This window comes from Hyperoodon ampullatus, assembly GCF_949752795.1.
Source record: "Hyperoodon ampullatus genome assembly, chromosome: 2".
Taxonomy (NCBI): Eukaryota; Metazoa; Chordata; class Mammalia; order Artiodactyla; family Ziphiidae; genus Hyperoodon; species Hyperoodon ampullatus.
In genome coordinates, this window is record NC_136915.1 from 37,454,178 (window position 1) to 37,473,257 (window position 19,080).

A 19,080-nucleotide genomic window follows, 5' to 3' on the forward strand; every position below is an offset into this window, starting at 1 on the left:
AACCACAAAGCCATGGGCCACGAAGGAAGACAGAAGCAGACGGTCAGATGGCAGAGCGGTCAAACGCATGGCTTCTAGAGTTCAAATCCCTGCCACAAATTGGTTGTGTGCCCTCGACAAATTACTTACCTCTCTGGGCCCCAGTTTCCTCATTTGTTAAAAAAAAAAAATTACAAAAATAATTAGTTTCCTTGGATTGTAGTAAGGTTTAAATGAGATTAATGTATAAATAGCACAGCAGGACTCCTGGGATGTAGTAAGTGCTCAATAAGGGCTCGCTATCTTTATTACCTGATGTAACTTTCCCAGAGCAGTCCCAGCCCTCAGTCCTGGGGGCACAAATGTCTCAGAGAAAGCCCTTCACACTGCGCCTAGGACCAAACTCCTCCTCCCTCGCCCAGGCCCCCCTACGCCATCTCACCCGGTACCCACCGTGGAGGGCCCAACACCCAGTGCTGGCAGGGGCAACCCAGGAGCTCCTTGGCACTAGCAGAACGGTCCTCTAACCTGTCACACTCAGGCTGGTGCAGCAGGGCCCCAGGTTTCCTCCCCCATTCCATTCTCCCTGGACCTACCCACTATGACCCTCTGCCATTCTTCCTGAGCAGGGTATTCCACAGGCCCACTCCATAACTTAGTTTTCATTTATTCAACACACATTTATTGAACAACTACTAAATGTCAAGCATTGTCCTAGGGTTGTAATGGTGCCCACAATCTAGGGAAAGAGATGGACAAGTTGAGGCAGCTACAGCACACTTTCATGTATCAATAAGCACATGTGCTCCAAGAACACACGGGAAGGCACCTGGAGAAAGATGTTAGGAGGGACCCTTAGGAATTGGCCAGTTAGAGCAACTGGCTGGGGTGGGGACTGAATGCATAAAGAGCATCAAGAGATGAGGCTAGAGAAATAAACAAGAGCCTTGAAAGCTCCAATAAACAGCGTGACTTTGCCTGGAGGGCAAGGGGAAGCCTTGAAGGCTGCTAAGCGGGTGTGATATAATCTGCTACAATTAGGAGAAAGGAACAGAAGCAAGACAGTCAGAGAGACCAGTGAGCAAGAAGACTTTCGTAGGAATCCAAGAAGAATATGGTGACCTGAACTAGGGCAGTGGTAGTGGGTTTGGAAAGAAGGCAAAGACTCTGAGAAACCTCTGGGACAAAGGATCAATAGGATTTGGCAATTAATTTGTTATGGCTAAAGGGAGGAACCAAGGGTGATTCTCAGGTTTCTGTCGGAACTACTGAGTAGATGGTACCAGTCAGTCATTATTTAAGAGAATGGTGGAGGACAAGGTGTTGGGAGAAAAGTAACACCTGAGCTTTAAGGGGTCTGTGTATATCTAGGTAAGAGAGAGAACAGGGGCTGGATATGAAGGCTTGGAGTTCAGATGGCAGATGGAGCCGATTCCTTTTCTCCAGTGGGATCACTGCTGCCATGTCAGTTCCCACGTCTCAGGTGGAGGAAAAGATGAGAAGACAGCATACAGAGAATAACTGAAGCTGGGAATAGATTAGATCACCCTGGTAAGTGTGAGTGTGTCGGATAAAAAGAAAAGACAACTAGGAGAGAGGTCGAAGAAATACCAATATTTAAGAAACACCAAATTTAAGAAAAAAGGAAAGAAGAATCTGCCAAAAGGACTGTGAAGGGAAAGTCAGAGAAACAGGAGACATAAGTAGAAATGAAGAGTGCTTCAAGAAGGATGAAGTGGTCAGCTCTGCTGAATGATGCCAAGAGGGCCCAGACTGACCCCCATCAAGCATGTCACCGGCTCAGCATTTCAGCCTTCATCTACACGCCCCACGAGACAGTCCCTGCCCCACAGTGCTCCCCAGGCGGGTGCTTTCACCGCCATGGGACTTCACTCCAGGTGACAGCAGTTTCTGCTCTTCCACAGTCTTGGCTGCATGACCCTCAGTAGTCCCCATTGAGTGCATGCCCCCAAATCAAGCAGTGAGTAGGGTAATATGAGCAAGTGTCTTTTTTTTTTTTCAATCAGAGACATCATGTTTGTTTGTACTTGAAACAACAAGGGAGACCTATGTAGTCTGGAAAGGGTTCAGTCATCTGAAAAAAAAAAAAGAGTGTGAATTCAGGTGTGACTTTCGCACAGACGCTTCCACCTGCCTCCTGATTGGTCTTCTTCATGATGAATAAAGAACAAAATAACACAAAAAACTTCATGTCAGAGTACTGAAGTAATTGGAATAGATCTCATTTCCTTTGGCTGGACAGCGTAGTATTAAGTGCTTTCCCCCAGTTGGCACTCTTATAAATTATCATTCTTTTTTCAGAAAGCTTTCTACCCAGGTGGCTGAGTTTTTTGTTGCAAAATTAGTTCAGATGGTCTCACACAAAATAATGTTAAATGTTGAGCAAGTATCTCTTGATCTCCAGACTTTCACCAACAGAGGGGTGTGGCATGCACACCTCACGAGGAAAGCAAGGAAAACACTCAAGTCAAATGCCAGGCCCGCATTCACACAGTCGACCTCCAATGGTCGCTATTCCAAAGCTGAAGGGGAGGGGGAGGAGGACCCTCTCAGCAGACCTTGAGCAGACCCCGGGGCCCTGCGTCCCCACAGCGGTGTCTGCTGATCCTGCCCCTCTCCTCCAAAGGGCTCCTTCCCAGACGGCACCATGGACCAGGTCCACCCTCATATCAGCTCTTCCTTGTCCCCTACTCCCAGCCCACACCCCCGTCCTCCTGATCTCAGACCCACAGGCCACTGGAAAAGCCTTTGGTCTAGCTTCTCAGCTACCTGTGCTATTCAGCTGGTAAACACAGGTCTCCAAGCTACAGGTGAAAAGCTGAGTTCCTCAAGGGCAGCACCTCTGCCGGTGTCACTCCTCACTCCGCATCCGCCCTATCCTCCCACCATGCTGAAGGTGGAAGCCCTCCACAGAGACAATACAGAGAGCCTGGGTAAGTGGAAAGAGAGAAAATTGGTGAAAGAACACTAAACTCTACAGGGAGCTTCAAGAAATACCAGGTAAGGCAAAGGAAAGGTAGGTCAGGTAGGAAAGGCAAGCTGACCAAGAGCCAAAACCACGAGTGTCATTTCTTAAACAGGTTTAGAAGGAGAATTAAATCTGCGCCCCCTAAATTAAAACCCACCGTAGCAGGATCTGTGATGATAGCATCAAAGCCCATGTAAACCTGAGTGTCAACCCATTCAGACTGACCAAAGATGGACACAAAATGATTTTGTCAGGATGGGAGCAGATTTCTTTTCTCCAGTGGGATTTCCGCTGCCACTTCAGTCCCCATTTCTCAGTGCCTCACTAATCAGGCCCTTTCCAACAAAAGTCATGTGAAGCTGGTTGGAGGAAGAGGGGGGTTGGGAGAGGAGGGGAAGGACAGCAGCGAGAGGGAACCATGGCTCTGAGAGACTAGAGTGGGAAATGAAAATATTTGCCGAGTTCCTTAGACTTAGTTAAATCTGAAAATGGATGTCAAAATAAGAAGTGAGCCACATACTAACAAGTTGTGGGTGTCAGTTTAACACCACCCTTGTCAGGCTCATCAGCAGGCTTTACCAGGCGTGTGAGAAAGTGGCTGTTCTGACGACAGCCATCTGACAAGAGGCTCCAGGAACATGGAAAAGCTGTGCACCGTCACGCAGCACTACTTAGATTTCCTCTCTGGCTGTTTTTATTTTGTTACACATTTAATTAAGAGCCTTCCCAGCACTTATGTGGGGTCCTGCTTCTAAAAGGCAGACACAGAGGTCTCCTCCCCCAGCCACCTGCCACCTGCCACCTCCCTGCTCACTGGCTTTCAGAGCTTCACTGGCCTTCCCGAGCCAGACCCAAACCAGCCACCAAAGTCCGCCGGAATCATCTCTTTCGGAAGCTATGTGGCCTTAAGAATTCAATTCTGCCTACCTCTGAGTCTGCCAATTTGAGCCTCAGTTTTTAATTGTGCTTTGTTTTTTTCATCTATAAAAGGGAGACACCACCTCCTACCCGAGAAGGCAGTTAGGAGGACTGAGTGAAATGTAGTATGTGTTCATTAACATCTGATTTCCTTTTATGTGTGATTTGATTCCCCAACCCTATCCCTCTTCTTGATTACACCAGTTCTCGTGAAGATGCAAAGCAGCCTCCTGAGTCACCAAAATCTGTCCAGGGCCTACCGTGACAAGGCCTGAACTGGTGCTGCAGGCCAGCACAGGCCAGACCCAAGGAAGATGGCATCTCCTCTCCTTCTCATGCAGAAACCAACCAGACGGTCCCCAACATCACGCACAGGAAAGCTTTCATATACACGTATAAGTACACACCACTCACAGCTATCACAGAAGATGCTGAAACTGGGTGTTTGGGACATGAACACACCAAAGAGAGAAAGCCACTGGGAGAGTGGGAGTCTCAGAAGGCTACCTGGAGAAGCTGGGCCTCTGGTCTGGGCCACACGAGCCCCAGAACTCTGGGTGTCAGCCTGAACCCCACCCCACCCCAGACAGCTTCTCCTGTGCTGGAGCTCCTCGTAAGTCCCTTCCCACTTCGAGCGCTCAAAGCTGCCCAGGATGCCTTAACAGAGCAACAACAGCCTTCCTCCTCCTCACCTTCTCTGTGGAACCCTCCCCCGACTCAGCTCTGCCTCCAGGCCCAGGAACTGTAATTTCCCTGACAACGAGCATCAACAGGAGCTCTGAAGCCTGTGGTGTGCAGTCAGCGTGCGCACGACCTAAGGGCTGAGGGAGACAGGTGCACAGGCGCTTATGTGATCCAGGCCTGCCCTTCCTCCCACCTCACCTAGAGGGTTGGGTCCAATAGCAGGCTGGACAGCCACCTGGGTGCAGAACTTCACCACAATGCCCAGCATCCAAAAGGCATAAAAAGGATCTTGGTGAGAAAGTAATGCCTGAATTTTTAGGAAATGTCACTCTAGAGCCACGACTCCCCACCCCGGCCAATACCCTACCCTGTGTTCAAAAGCTCGCTCACACACACACACACACACACACACACACACACACACACACAGAGTGCTTGCTGCCACCTTCAGTCATAAAGAACACAGAGGTATCGATTCTATCAGTCCTCAGCAAACAGTGCCCCACCACCTCCACCCCGCTTTAGTTCCCTGGGGGGTCTCTGAAGCCAGGTATCCAGGAGGATAGCCAAGAGGCAGAAGTGTCAACCCAGCAGAGGAACCAGTTCTGTCTTCCATAACTGGGGTAGGATCAGGAGACAAAGGAGAAAAAGCAGTGGTGACAAAGGAGGAAAGAGGAGGCTGGTAACCTGGGCAGCTTCCTAGAAGCTTCCCTCTCTCATCCCCACACTGGGCTCTCCGTGAGACTGTCAGGGCCTTGTATCCCAGATAAAAGCCTAGCCTAGTATAATGGTTAAGAGAATAGACCCTGGAGCCAGGTTGCCTGTGTTTGAATTCTGGCTCTGTGTGTTCTTGGGCAAGTTACTTAACCTCTCTGTGCCTTAAGGTCTTCATCTATAAAGTAAGAATAACAAGAATCCCTAGGGTTAGTAAATGACTTACTATTTCCAAAGCATTTAGAACAGTAAATACTATGTATTTGGTTTAGAAAAAAATTTAAGACTCTCTTTTACCTCCTTCTTTTCAGGGCAATAACATGTAGCTCCACAACAGGAAGGGCTGCCCTGGCAAAGGCAAGAAGGCAACAGCAGTACTAGCAGGGTACTTAGCCTGTCCACTCCTGGTTCTAGAGGCAGAAGGCAGGGCTCCCAGCCCTCGTCTTGCCCTGCTGACCCCAAAATCCAGGGACTCCCTGACCCAGGTGCCCTGAGGCTTGGACATCTGAGCCTGAGAAAGGCAAAACCTGGCCCCGCAGATTCCAAGCCCTGCCAGCAAAGGAGTCCTACTCATACTCACATGACTTTTAAGTCCCAGTCTCCACAGGTGACAAAAATTGACTTGACGTTTGGATCTAAGAGGCCTTCCTTCGCCATCCACTCATCGACCCTCTGAAAAGTACACAACAAGAACAGATGAGATTTTCCTTTTTTTTTTTCCCTGAGTCTGTGAAGAGCCACACAGTGAAACGCAGATAAGCTGCTTGTAATCAGACCAGGAGAAAATTGTAATCTTATCCCTCCACTCTGGGTTCTCAGTCTTGGCTCAGAACTTTGGAGGCCCTTGCAGGACAATCCCTGCAGGCAGATCCCACAAGCCCAAGTGGTGGGGGGCAGGGAGTCCCTCCACTCCCCCAGTGCCTGGCAGCCCACCCTGGACAGGATAAGGACAGATCCCAGTAGGTCAGTCCACATACCTTTGGTCCTCAAACAAAGGCACAGCCTAGCACAGACACAGGCTGTCCTGGGCCACGAGAACAGGCTGGGAGGAGGCCCCATGCAGGGAACTCCAATTCACAGGTTCATTCGCTCATTTATTCATTCCACCCTCCCACCAAATGTCTACTAACCAAATTTATTAATTTGGTTATTCCCCAAATGAAGGTGAAGTTAATTTTCACCATGAGTCTAGCAGAAGAGGCTCCTCTGCCGGGCTGTAGGCCCATCTTGACAACAGGGATAGCACTGCCTGCTCCAGTCGCTTGAAGCTCATAAACTGGCCCCAGACTTTGTATTTCTCCTCTCCTGGTTGGGGATTCAAATTCAGCGGAATCTTTTGAAGGCTGAGCTCAATTCCTAGACAGGGAAAGAAACTACTCCTAAACACACTTTAAGTCTTTCTTCCCCTTCATCCCTTTGATCCATTTTATTATTTGCCTCACACTGGAAGTACAAATACTAAAATCAGTATATACCGAGAAAATTATCATAAAGAATTCATGAAGCATTGCCTATTTTTCAGAAGATCCCAGGCATGGGGCAAGAGTGCAGCAGATCACACTGCTGCTCCACTCACACAGGAGGATTATTTTTAAAGGCTATATTGCATAGTTGTTAGAAACGTGGGATTGAAAGTCAGACACATCTGGGTTCTAACCTTGGCTCTTCCATATCCTGGCTGTGTCACTGATGGGAAGTCATTTAAAAGTCACATAACCCCTCTGAACTTCAGTTTCCGTCATCTATAAAACGAGGTAGGATGACTAACCTTACAGGATTGTTTTGAGAATTATATGTGATAATGTATTAAGTGTCTACCTAAAAATAGACAGTAGGCTGGGAAGGGGAGAAAGACAGATCATCTTAATACAATATAATAGAGGCAGCAATGGAGAAGTACCCAGGATGCCATCAGACCAAGAAGAGGCAGAGGCTAGCCTTACCTTTTACAGGGAAAGGAGTCAGAAAGGCTTCATAAAGACGACTGAACTAAGGGCTTGATGACAAAACTAAGAGTTTGCTTGACAGCATGGAACACAGGAAAGGACACTCCAGGCAGAGGCAAAGACTTAGGCACAGACATTTTGTATCTGATAAGCAACTGTCTGTTTAATGTCTGCCTTCCCCACCAGACTATCAGCATCACAAAGGCAGGGACTCTTAGCTGTCTTATTCACCGTCTTAATCCCTAACCCAGCACAGTGTCTTCTTGATTAAAATGTGAGTAAGAAATAACGTGACTGGAGTCCGCTGTGATTGAAAGGAAGGGCAGGAACTGAGGCTGGGGGACTAGGTTAGGCCAGACTGTGAAGGGCCTTGTGTGCCCAGCAGGTAATGGAGAGCCCATGGTAATCCTGGGCTCCCTGGAACCGCAGAGATTCTGGAGGCCTGGCCCATGCTGAAGCAGTCCTGGAACAGGGCCAAGGATCCCATCGAGGTCCACGACTACAGCAGCCCTATCTCCTGGGACATCAGGGCCACTCCTCAGTACCAGACTCTGCAGACCCTCTTCACAGTCTGCACACCAGAGAATCCTCCTCAGCCCGAGGGTCTCCCCAGCAGCTAAATTCTGGACCTTCCACTGCTGAACGGTTTGTCTCCCCAGTCACTCTGGCCCAAACCCTTGCACGACACACACACACATGCATCCTTTCCCCAGGATCACCTAAAGAAAATAAGGCAGACTTTACGTAAGAAAAGAGGTAAGGCAAACCTGGAGGTCCCTAAGTCAGCTAATCTCGCTCCAGTTCACTGGCCTTAAATCCCCAAGGTAAGTGCCCCACCTGCTAGGGGGCTCCCCAACGCCCCAATTCCTGCACAGTGGTCCTGGAAAAGAGAGCAGGACAGGACAGGACAGGACTGTCAGGAGGCAATGCCCAGCAAGACCAGGGCTTCACCATGAGAAGCACTTACTGCTCCTTGGAAGCTTAGGGCCAAGGCCATTCACTCATGCAGCAGATATTTAGTGAGCAGCTTCTGCTACGAGCCTGTCCAGGAAAGTGATGCTTTTGGAATCAGGCCTGTCCTTTTCCTTCCCTTCCTGTTTGAATGGATAAAGGGTTGGAGGGTCCACCAAGACAAGCCCCAATCAGCCAGCCCTCCTGGCTATTGAAGGTCTAGAGGAATGCAGACTGAGCCCTGCTTAGAACAAATGTGTCAGGCAAACATCTAACTGGCCATCTGCTCAGGGCCTTGCTTAGGACAAGAACTAGCTCTTCAGCTCTATAACCAACTCAGGGCTAATGGGAAAGAGTAGAGCCCGGTCTGGTCTCCTTGTCGTCCCGGAGATTTCCTATCTAGGCCAGTGCCAGGAATCTCCCCCTCTTCACCCCCAAAATATGTTGAAATAGCAGAAAGTAGCTTCCTGGGTGAGACTCAGAATCCTCTGAGCATCCTGCTCCAGAGCTGGCCTGGGGTCAGCAGGAGGAAGCCTTCTGAAGAACAATCTCCCCCTCAACCAGCGCCGCTGTGGAGAAAACTCCATAACCTCGACAGCGCTGGTTTGGTGCTGGCCCAGAATAAGCATCTTCTTCCCGGGATCCCAGCCAGAGACACTCCAGGGAAAAGCTGCCTGCCCCCCTGGCCTTGCTCTGGGATGCTGGCTGGGAGATAGGGAAGGAAGGGTCCCCTCTTTCTCCTTGAGTCTGGGCTTGGAGGGAGCAGTCCAGGCTGAGGACCCCCCTTAGTCATAGGGTGAATCTCCCCACCCAAAAAAGAGGGTCAGTGGGGCTGGGAGACACCTCAGAGCCCATCTTCTCCCAACCCCACAAGAGTCTGACCAGCCACAGAGCCTGGGCCTGCACACTCCCTGGGACAGGCAACACACTCGGCCACTGGGTGAGCCTAGACCTCTCTCTCTGGCCCTAGTTCCATCCTGAGGAGCCCCAGGAAATTCAGTCTGCATTTCTCTCTCCCATGGGACAGGCCTCTAGGCTCAAGAAAGAGATCTTCCTCCCTCTCCACCACCCTGCTCCCTCCAGGTGGACTACCTCCGAGGCAGATGTGCTCTGCTATCCTCCCAGACACTCTGCTCTCTCCTGTGATATAGGGGCTGAGCTTTGGGTTTATTGCTCTTAAAGATAAATAAAGCACCTAAGGAGATCCACAGGCTTTTTCTCTTCTCTCCTCCCGCTAGAGAAGGGAATGGAAGGGGGACCTTTCTCCCTCTCTGAAAATCCCAGGCCCGCAGGGGTGGGAGACGAGCTGAGGCCAAGCACCGCTTCCTGACTCCCTCAGGCTGGAGCACAAGCAGCAGCATCTTAACCTTTTCCAGCTCCCGGAGGAGAACATCCCAGAAGTATGGTCTCTGCCAAGGGTTCTAAAGCCTTTAATTTGATTTTCCTCACACAGGCAATTGTTGTAATTATTCTGATTAGGAATCATTACCCAGCGCAGCCTCTGCACCCCTGACAAGCACGATGCATCCAGCGGCAAGCTGCAGTGGGGCAGACGGGCCGGCCGCACCTCCTGGAGGAGCTGACAGCAAACAAAAGCCATCGATGGGGAGTTCTGCGTGAGTTAATGAAGTGCTCACATGCCACAGGAAGCCAACACTAAAGCTAAACAAAAACACCTCCAGTCTCTGGGGCCAGCCCGCAGCGCTGCAGCTTGGCTCCCCTACTCCCAGCCGCCCAGCACGGGCTGCCCGAGCCGCTGGAGCCGCCAGCCAGCACAGCCACGGGCCGGGAGCTGGCGGGGCCTCCACCAACCCCCGGTGGCACTCGGACATCTCGTCAGTAACCCTGACGGGAACAGCTGGAGATGACAGATCAATGGTTCAATACTCTCAACAGCATGTCACTGATGTGACAGCAAATGTTATTCTAATCAAGCCATAATCATAGTCAAATTACACGGCTACGTTCTCACGAGGGGAGGGAGAGGAAGGCGAGGAAGCCAGCAGGAAGGGGTCAGAGGTCAGGAATTAAAGGTCACTCAACCTACCTCCAGCACTTGCTGCAGGCTTGGCTGACCATCCACCATGGCTTGAATAATCCCGGTGAGCTGAAAGAAAAGAGAAATAGCCGATGGGTGGAAAACCAGGGCGCAGGGACTCAAAGCTGGACTGGATCCTTTCCTTTCTGTTTTTCTCCTTCTACCGTAAAAGACTCTGACCTGCACAGTTGTAGGCTCCGAACCTGACAGAAGCCTTGGGAATCAAGTTTCCCCACAACTTCCTGCCCCAAGATGGGGGTACACATCCACATACCAACCACGGGGTGGGTCTCAGACCTGTTTCAGCTTTCATTTTGCAGAAAATTTGATTTTATGTGTCTTCTGAATTCAATAGGCTCAATAACTCCCCCCGAATTACAGTGAATTCACCTCCAAGCTTCTTAGAAGTTCCTGCAGAACTTGGGAAATGCTCACACGGGACCAGCACACTTGGTTCCAAGTCCACCCCTTCTCTGAGCGCCGGTGTCCAGCACTTCCCCCTCTGAAACCAGCAATGGGCCGAGGGAGCCCCCCAGGCATCCACCCTTCACCCTGCATACCTGGGCCCTCAATACCAGCTAGCCAAACAGGAAACAGGCACCTTTAGCAGACAAAAAAGCCTACTAACCTAGTCTAGAGAATTTCTGACTCAAGGGCCTCCACTCCACCCAGGTCAGGCCTAGGTTCAAACCAGCTTGTTGCTTTGTTTTGTTTTGAAGTGGAAAATATCCCTCAAGTGCAGACTAGATAGGCTGCCTGGAAGGCTTGCGGCAGGAGGCCCCCTGCACAGACGTGGGCCCAGCTGGAAATCACGGTGACCAACATGCCCCCAGCCACTTCCAGACAGAGTAGCATCTCAGGCCTGCTTGGAAACTTTCTTTTTTTTTTAAGTGCGGGGGGTGGGGAGGGTGGTGGATTAAACTCCAATTAAACTATAATTACATTTAATGAATACCAAATAAATACCCAACTCACAGAAACCGCTGGCTCTAAGAGGGAAGGTTATTTTCTCATAGCGACTTACATGGAATGGTAATACACACCTTTTAGGGAAGAAATTTTCATTTTAAGAACGCTGAGTTCCTCTAGGTGGGTTTCTGTAGTTCATCAAGTCATTATTAGGTGGTATTTTAAGGAAGTGTAAGGACACAGCCACTCTATTTTATATTCCAGAAACTGTTTTTATATTAATCTGTATTTTAATTGGGTAACAGCTGCTGCCTACAGACTTCCCATGGTCTAAAAGGAAAATAAATTAGAAAGATTAACTACACTGTTGTTTTGCGAGGCTTTAACCCACAGCATGCCCACCCGGCTGGCACCTCCACACCCTTTCCTTGCTTGGGAGACCAAAGAACTGCCCAGCAGAGGGAGGGCCTGAGCCAAAGAGAAGAAAAGGTGGTCGGTCCCCTGAGGGCTGGGGGCGGGGATGGGGAAGAGCCCAGGGTCTGCAGCTTTCATCCTGGAGTGCTAAGACTCCTCCTTTTATTTAGTCAACATCTACTCCTGGAGAGGCTGGGCCCCATTCTAGGAAGCGGGGATCCAACAGTGAAGAAAAGCGTGGAAACCCTGCCCTTGTGGAATCTGCGTTCTTCTTGGCAGCCCCGTGCTGGCCCAGTCCAGCCAGTACCCAGAGCCTGTCGGCCTTCCCGACCCACACACTGAGCAGGAAGGGCCCGGTGTTTTGTCTCCTGCAGGGGCCGGAGTCCAGAGTAGGCCTGGTGCCAACTCCAGGTCCAATAGCCAGATGACTGGCTGGTACCCATGCACCTACCACTGCCCTTTCTCGCCCAGCTTCTCTCCTGCTTAGTTCTCCCAGGGCCGAGTCACATCCCCAAGCCTAGAGCTGGGGCTTTGGGTCAGGGCTATCCTGGAAAAGAGGGCCCACAGCCATTCTTCTCAAAAAGCCCCAGGGTCTGTGTACAGTCTCACATCCAGTCTGAGTTTCCTGGGGCAAGGTTAGGTCTACTCCTTCTCTTGGCTCCCACCAAGGGTCACTCAGATGAACACTGAAGGGCTTCCAGAAAGTCTCGCTTACACAGGAAACCAATGGCACCCTTGCCAAGAACCCTCCCTCCGTGGAGATGGGACTTAGGTCAGCACTTGTGTACAAGGTGCACAAGCACCTTCCCTGGGCCCCAGGAAAAGCACTACACCGAAAAGAAAAACCGGGGCGCTGCTCTGCAGGGTCTCTCACCACAGACTAGGCCCAGCTCTTCCCACCCTGGGGTGTGGTGAGGGTGGGAGCCTCCCGGATCCTGGGGCTCTCTCACACTCCTCTCCAGGGCTCAGCAATCCCAGAATCATCAGCCTGGGAGGAGCCTAGTGAGCTCAGCTCCCTCCCTCTCCATGCTTCCCAGACCGTCATGTCCAGCAGGACATGGCTTACGGCTTACAGTTGAAGGACTTGAACTCAACCCCCAGAGACACAGGGGCTTGAGATCCTTTCAGGGGCAGGCCTCACTCCCCTGCATTAATGCCTCCAACAATGGACCACATCTTATCAGCTCTGCCAAGGCACTGGATGAAGAGGGGTTGAAATCTTAAAAGTCAGTCCCTGTACCTGATACTGACAACCTATAAGACTTGTACCACAAACTGTGAGGAAGAGAGACAATATAATAAAATAAATACTGGGAAGTTATACCTTATGCCTAACCTAAATCTTTCATGCTGCTGTTTAAGCCCATTCCCACTTGGGTTAATATATGTTTGTAAAAAGCTTTCACAGCCTCACAATGAAAGGTACTAGAGCAAAGCCAAGTATTTATTAAGCTGAGAACCAGGGCTCACAGGCTAAACAGAGCTCAGAGACCTTAACCACTTAAAGCAGGAGAGGTGAGAGGAAGAATTAATGTGTGCTCTGTGGCTCCTTTCACTGAGGGATTACAGATTAACTCCCGCTTCTCCAGACTCAGAAACCACAAGGCGAGGGGCTTTTGACCCTGACTGATAACATGGCTGGTTACTGAGATCCCCTCCCGCACAAGGGCTTTGTCCAGGAACGAGCTGGCTTCCTCATAAACACTGGCAACTACACGAAGCAGCCCAGGACACTCGGTGCCAATAGCATGTCAGCATCCAGTGCTTTCTCCCTTCACAGTTTATCTCCAGCACAATCGTATTCTGACACCAAGACAGTTTGTTGATTACATAAGCACTTGTCTCTGGTGTGCAATCTGATAATCAGACCCACTCTTTCTCCTCAGACAAAGAGACCAATAAATCTCACCCTTTATAAGTACAGGTGCAAGACAAAGCCCTTTACTGGCAGTTAGCAAAATGGGTATTTTTCCTAGTTTTTTTTTTTTCACAATGACAACAACAACAAAAAAGACTGCACATGGTCAGCCCAGCTGCTAGAGACAGAGATCTGATGAGTTGGAGCAGATTCTAGAGGTGGTAGGGAAAGGAAAGAAACACATCCCATCCTATCTCTGTCAGAACCATGTCTCCAGACCAACTATCAACTGGAACTAAGAAAGGACCTCAAGAAGTCTAACAACATGTCCATTACACAGAGCAGTAAGAGTGTCTACACGTGGGCTGCAGACTCACTCAAGGCAGAATCCCTCTTCCTGCTGCCCAGCACTGAGCCTGTCTCTCTCCCAACACAAGCATGTGCTTGTGCGTGTACACACACGGTCAGGGTTCTTAAAACACTTCTTGTGCAAGAGAGAAAATCCTACCAGAGGAGCTGCTTAGAAAAATCTGGAGGTTTTTGTTCCTCACACTTACTAATGAAAGATTCCTTCTGGCCATAATGACCTCCCTCCCGACCCGCAAAGGCAACTACCGCCAGATTGGATGAGGTCTCAGAATGACAGCCCCATCCCGTGTCCATGCCTCTCTTTGCATTACAGTCCATCTAGTATGAAGATGGGGCAATATTTAGATGACCTGAGGTTTTACAAAGAAGACTTTACTTACTCAAAAGAGCAAGTCAGCAGCACGGCTACTCCGAGGGGAGGCAAGGTGTGGTTGAAAAACTCCTTGACAATATTCACTCAAGGAACATGTATTTTTACTTGGTGCCAGGCCCTAAGGATGGGACCAAGATGGATCAGATCTAGTTTCTGCCCTCAAGGAACTCACAATCTAGTGGGGAGATGGATAAATGACTGCAGTATAATGTATCTGATTGGTGCTACGCTGGGGTGAGCACAGCCCAGCTCAAGGAAGGCTTCCCAGAGAAGGTGACCCTGAGCAGGGTGCTGGAGGACAAGTAGGAGGGTGGGCGCAACACAGAGGCAGAAAGACCATCGCGTGCAGAGGCAGACCGAGGGAAGTGAGGGGGAGACGAAGCAGGGAGATCTGAGGCTGGATGCAAAGGCAGGGACCAGGCCAGGGAGAGTTCTGAGCTCCGGAAGCCTGAGACAAAATGGCAGAATCCATACCTACAGCACAGCCGCAGCCTCACTTCAGAGCAGGCTTCGTAATGAGAATCCCACACCACCAAGGCTACTACCCTCCAAATTATGTATGTGTGTCCTTGGGTGAAACTTTCTACAAAAAAGAAACATCTTTCATCAAAGTCTCACAATCAGGACTTCCTTGGTGGCGCAGTGGTTAAGAATCCGCCTGCCAATGCAGGAGACTCAGGTTCGAGCCCTGGTCCGGGAATATCCCACATGCCGCAGAGCAACTAAGCCTGTGCACCACAACTACTGAGCCTGCGCTCTAGAGCCCGCGAGCCACAACTACTGAGCCCACGTGCCACAACTACTGAAGCCCGCGCGCCTAGAGCCCGTGCTCTGCAACAAAAGAAGCTACCGCAACGAAGAGTAGCCCCTGCTTGCTGCAACTAAAGAAAGCCCGCACACAGCAACAAAGACCCAATGCAGCCAAAAATTTAAAAAAAAAAAAAAAAAAAGTCTCACAATCCCTCCTCCCCTTCCCCAAAAGAGAATCAGCAGCCGCCCTGCTCTGAAAAAAAACCCTTTTCCCAATATTCTCAATCATCCATTCCTGCCCAGGGCTGAGTTCCAGCAGTGCTCTGTTCCATTCCTAAACAAGTAGCAACTTCCAATTTAGGCCTGTCTATGCCAGGCAGCAAGCTGGAACTGGAGCCCCCGAGGGGGAGGCCACACATACGAAGGAGGAAGAAAAGGATAAGAGGACATTACACTTTCAGGCCAGTGGCGGGCTCAGGTATCTGGCTGGTTTAAGGAAAGTCTTCCCTTCCCTTCCCATAAGGAAGGGGATTTTCATCGTCATTAAAATGATGATTTTTTTCAAAAGGGGCAAACAGGACAGATTAGCACCCCCTAGTGGTATAGGTAATTCCCAGGGGAAAGAGGGGGAAAAACAGTGGACCCCAGAGGAAGCAAGAGCCTCCACATCATTGGTAGGAACAACAAAAGGCTTGAGAGACTAGACACCTTGGCAGATGGATGCCTACAACAAAAGGCCCACCTGGGTCCCTGGCATCCATCCCTGGAGAGACCCTTAAGACTCATATTTGGGCTAAGTCAGTCTCAGAGCCCACTGAGCACCCCCAGCAGTGCAGGCAGGCCCTTCCCCAGCCCCTTCCACACCAAAGGGATTGTTTTGGGATTACTCAAGAACTTCTTTCCTCCTGTTTCATTCATATGAAGAAAGTAGGTCTCTAAATGAAGGCACAAAGTCTCTAATGTACTCTCACCCCAAAAACGCTCATGTTTTCCCATCACCTCTACCACACACACTTGACCGGTGATTCCACCACACACAGCCTGTGGCTACCACAGAGTAAATAACACGATGCACCACAGGGAAAAGCAGCCATAGAAGGCCTCTCCATACAGTCCTGGGGGTCAAACTCTTCAGGGGCACCTCCTCTCTGCCGATGGCTCTTTGAGCCTCCAGCAAGCATCAAGATCTCAGTTAGTCCCAGTTTCACAATCTGTGAAATGGGGCCATACTAACCTGTTGGCAAGGTGGCCGAGTACAGAACCAGCCTAGGATAAGGATAAGGACATTTCAGCCTCAGCCAGGCTGTCCTCATACCCCACTTGGACTGCTCTTGTCTTTCCTCAGTGATAGTGCTGTGCTTCCCACAAATTCAGCCAGTGCTTCACACAGGACCGCTTTGCTCAAGCACAGAAAAACATCACCAGAAAGCTAAGAAAGCCTGAACATAACCTCTGCTTCCAAGAAGCTGAAATCTTCACCTCTTGCCAAGGGCCCTAAGGGAAATGGAACTGAAAAGAAGCTGAACCCCAGAGGCACCACCCTGCTCCTAAACTCCAAGTGCCTGGTCACCAAGAAGGGGAGGGATGACAAGGAAGGGAAAATGTTGGGGAAGCTGGGACAGATTGTGCCACTGCTCTCCCTGGGTCCCCCAATGACCACACTGGTCCAAGGGGAGTGGCAGGCTTTGTAAAAAGCTGACTGGGTCCAATGCACACCTGCCTCAACCACTGAAAAGACCTAAGCTTTCCCTAAGCAGCCCGTATAGAGCACCAGTGATCCCCAAGCTCCCGTCCCAGCAACCCTTGCTGCCCAGCCAGGGCCCTTACCTCTGTACAGAAAGGAGTAAGCTGTGGATGGACTACGGGCTGGACATACATGTGAAAGGTAGACTCAATCTCCATGGTCCGGCCATTTAGCTTCAGGATGGGGAACTCGATGATTTCCTGGAACGGCAAAGGCACAGAAAAGGAGGAATGAGTTTTTTTTTAACTAACCATTTCAAATAACTCAGAGTCAAGAATGGGGGAGTGATTTGGACTCATTAGCTCCTGCCAGGCCAAACCCAAGATTGGGTGAGATGGTGCCAGCTCAGTTATAATCCTAACCCTCCCGCTGTTAACATCCTCACAGGTTCCAGGGACTCGACACATATACCATTCCCACTGTCTCTGGAAAGGGGAGGGAAGACAGTGGGAACATCTGCCCTGATTTCCCCAACTGGTTCTCTAGCAGAGGCCTGTTCACTCGAGCCCCTAAAAATAGGACCCCCTTCCTCTTGCCCAGGTCCCTGCCCTGGAATGGGCCTGGGTCTCCAGTCACATAAATAACCAGCCATCAGACTAATGTACAGACCTCCATATATGAAGTTTAAACAGAGCCGATGAGTTTCATTAGTTTTTACAAAAGGAAAAAAAAAAGATAAATAATAAATAAAGCCAAAGGGGTCAAAGGGGATACTGAAGAGAAGGAGAAAACTGAATAAGAGTAGTAAGAGTTAGTGCCCTCCCACCTTTCTTTCAGGCAGTACGCCCACCCCTCAGCTTCTCCCCCTGCCCCCCCCAACCCAATCACTTAGCCAGCCCTTCCCAGTCCACTGGAACGTAATGGAAGAGAAGGAGGAGTGACAATTTGTTTGGTGTCTCTAAGATTAATTTGTCTCCATTATTTAATAGAGATGCACAGCACCAAGGTCCTGGTGTGCAAACAGGCTTGCAGCACGCTGGCTGTGCAGCCCGCCTCATACATCGCTCCTGGGAAGGGAGGAACACGCCAGAGGAGGGAGAGGGCTGGAGAGAGCACGCACATGCTGGAGAGAAGAGGGAAAGCCAGGAGAGAGAATAAAAAAAATGAGTGCTTTTTAATATTCAAAAACAGTTTGCAAAATTTAATCAAAGCAGAGGAAAAGCTAACATTTTTACCACTTTGACATTTTTATTAGCGCTTTCATAAATTTTTAAAACATGAATGGAATTAGTTTACAACACAAAAAAACTGCCCTGAAAACATCTGGAAGAGACAAATAGGAAATAATAAAAATAAATAAATAAAAACAAAATCCTCCGAGTAAAATTAGCATGTGAAAAAGGCCTCCACTGCAGAGAGAGGAGGGGGGCTTTGCCCACTCAGTGGCCACCACAGTCAGCCCCAGCGGCATCCCTACCCCAGGTCCCCCGTTCTGGTGCGGACCTTTCCAGTATCACTAAAATCAAGGCAAATTGGTTCTCTCCAGGGACAGCCTGAAGAGGCAACACAGAAGCCGTTGACACCCGACTGCACTCAGGAAATGGATGAGCGGGGAGACAGAAGGAGAAACAGCCCATCTCCCTGATATTCCACGGCAGCCTGGCGTCTCCCCACCAAACATACCTGCTCTGTTGGCCTCATTTTTAAAGCATCTTTATCCAACACATCACAGCAGGACTGAAGAACAAATCAAGGCAGCCAGATTTCATGACTGAGAAATTCAAAGGTTCTGGTTGACTGGTCTCCCCGGAGTACCCCCAAAGATGGGGAAGCTGACAGGAGCCCCCATAGATAGGAAGGATGGAAAGACTGCAAGACTGAGGCAGAAGGGAACAGAGAGGAAGCCCAGGCTGCTGCTTAGACTAGGTGATGCCTCTCCTCCTCCCACCGCACTAGGAAGTAGGCCAGAGAGGAGTTTGGCTCTGAAAAACAGAACTGAGGCACACACACACACACAAAATACACACTGGTTCCCCAATGTGTATTTTGAAATCAGATACCCAAGATTTCCAAGTGCTAACTCTGAGGTGGGGCTCATCTGAGTCAGGCTCATTTCTGATATATCCTTCCTCTGCCGCTAAGTAGGAGAAACACTTCCCCAACAGAAAGACCTCCATAGCCTGGTGAGTTTGGCTGCCCTGGCGTCTAAGGAAACAAATACAGCCAGCTCCGCACTAACAATGTTAGCTGGGCCCACAATGAAATTTAACCTGTGACACAACTGTACTTTTCATTTAAACTTTCATTTGGAGAGAAGCAGTGTTTGGAGACCTGCAGTTTGTCCTGCTAATAAAGACAAGTGTTGGGACCTTTAAGGATGCCATTCATCTCTGGCTTTTATTAAATTCAATTTTCTTAAGCCCATGATACATTATGAAATTAGGAGTTGACATTCCTCTGGAAACAAAAATATCTATCAAACATAAATAGAAAAAAAACCCTCT

General features: G+C 49.7%; 1 protein-coding gene across 6 annotated transcripts in view; it reads right to left on the reverse strand.

Annotated features, from left to right (window-relative positions):
* The window catches only part of ERI3 (ERI1 exoribonuclease family member 3), a gene marked incomplete at its 5' end in the record, with an annotated part of 129,180 nt that overhangs the window by 79,362 nt on the left and 30,738 nt on the right, over positions 1-19,080 (reverse strand). For all 6 annotated transcript variants that reach the window (XM_079696439.1, XM_079696438.1, XM_079696437.1 and 3 more), the window contains 3 exons: positions 5,865-5,956; positions 10,229-10,288; positions 16,720-16,836. In XM_079696439.1, the coding sequence (XP_079552565.1) occupies positions 5,865-5,956; positions 10,229-10,288; positions 16,720-16,836 (269 nt within the window). The remainder of the gene's footprint in view (positions 1-5,864; positions 5,957-10,228; positions 10,289-16,719; positions 16,837-19,080) is intronic.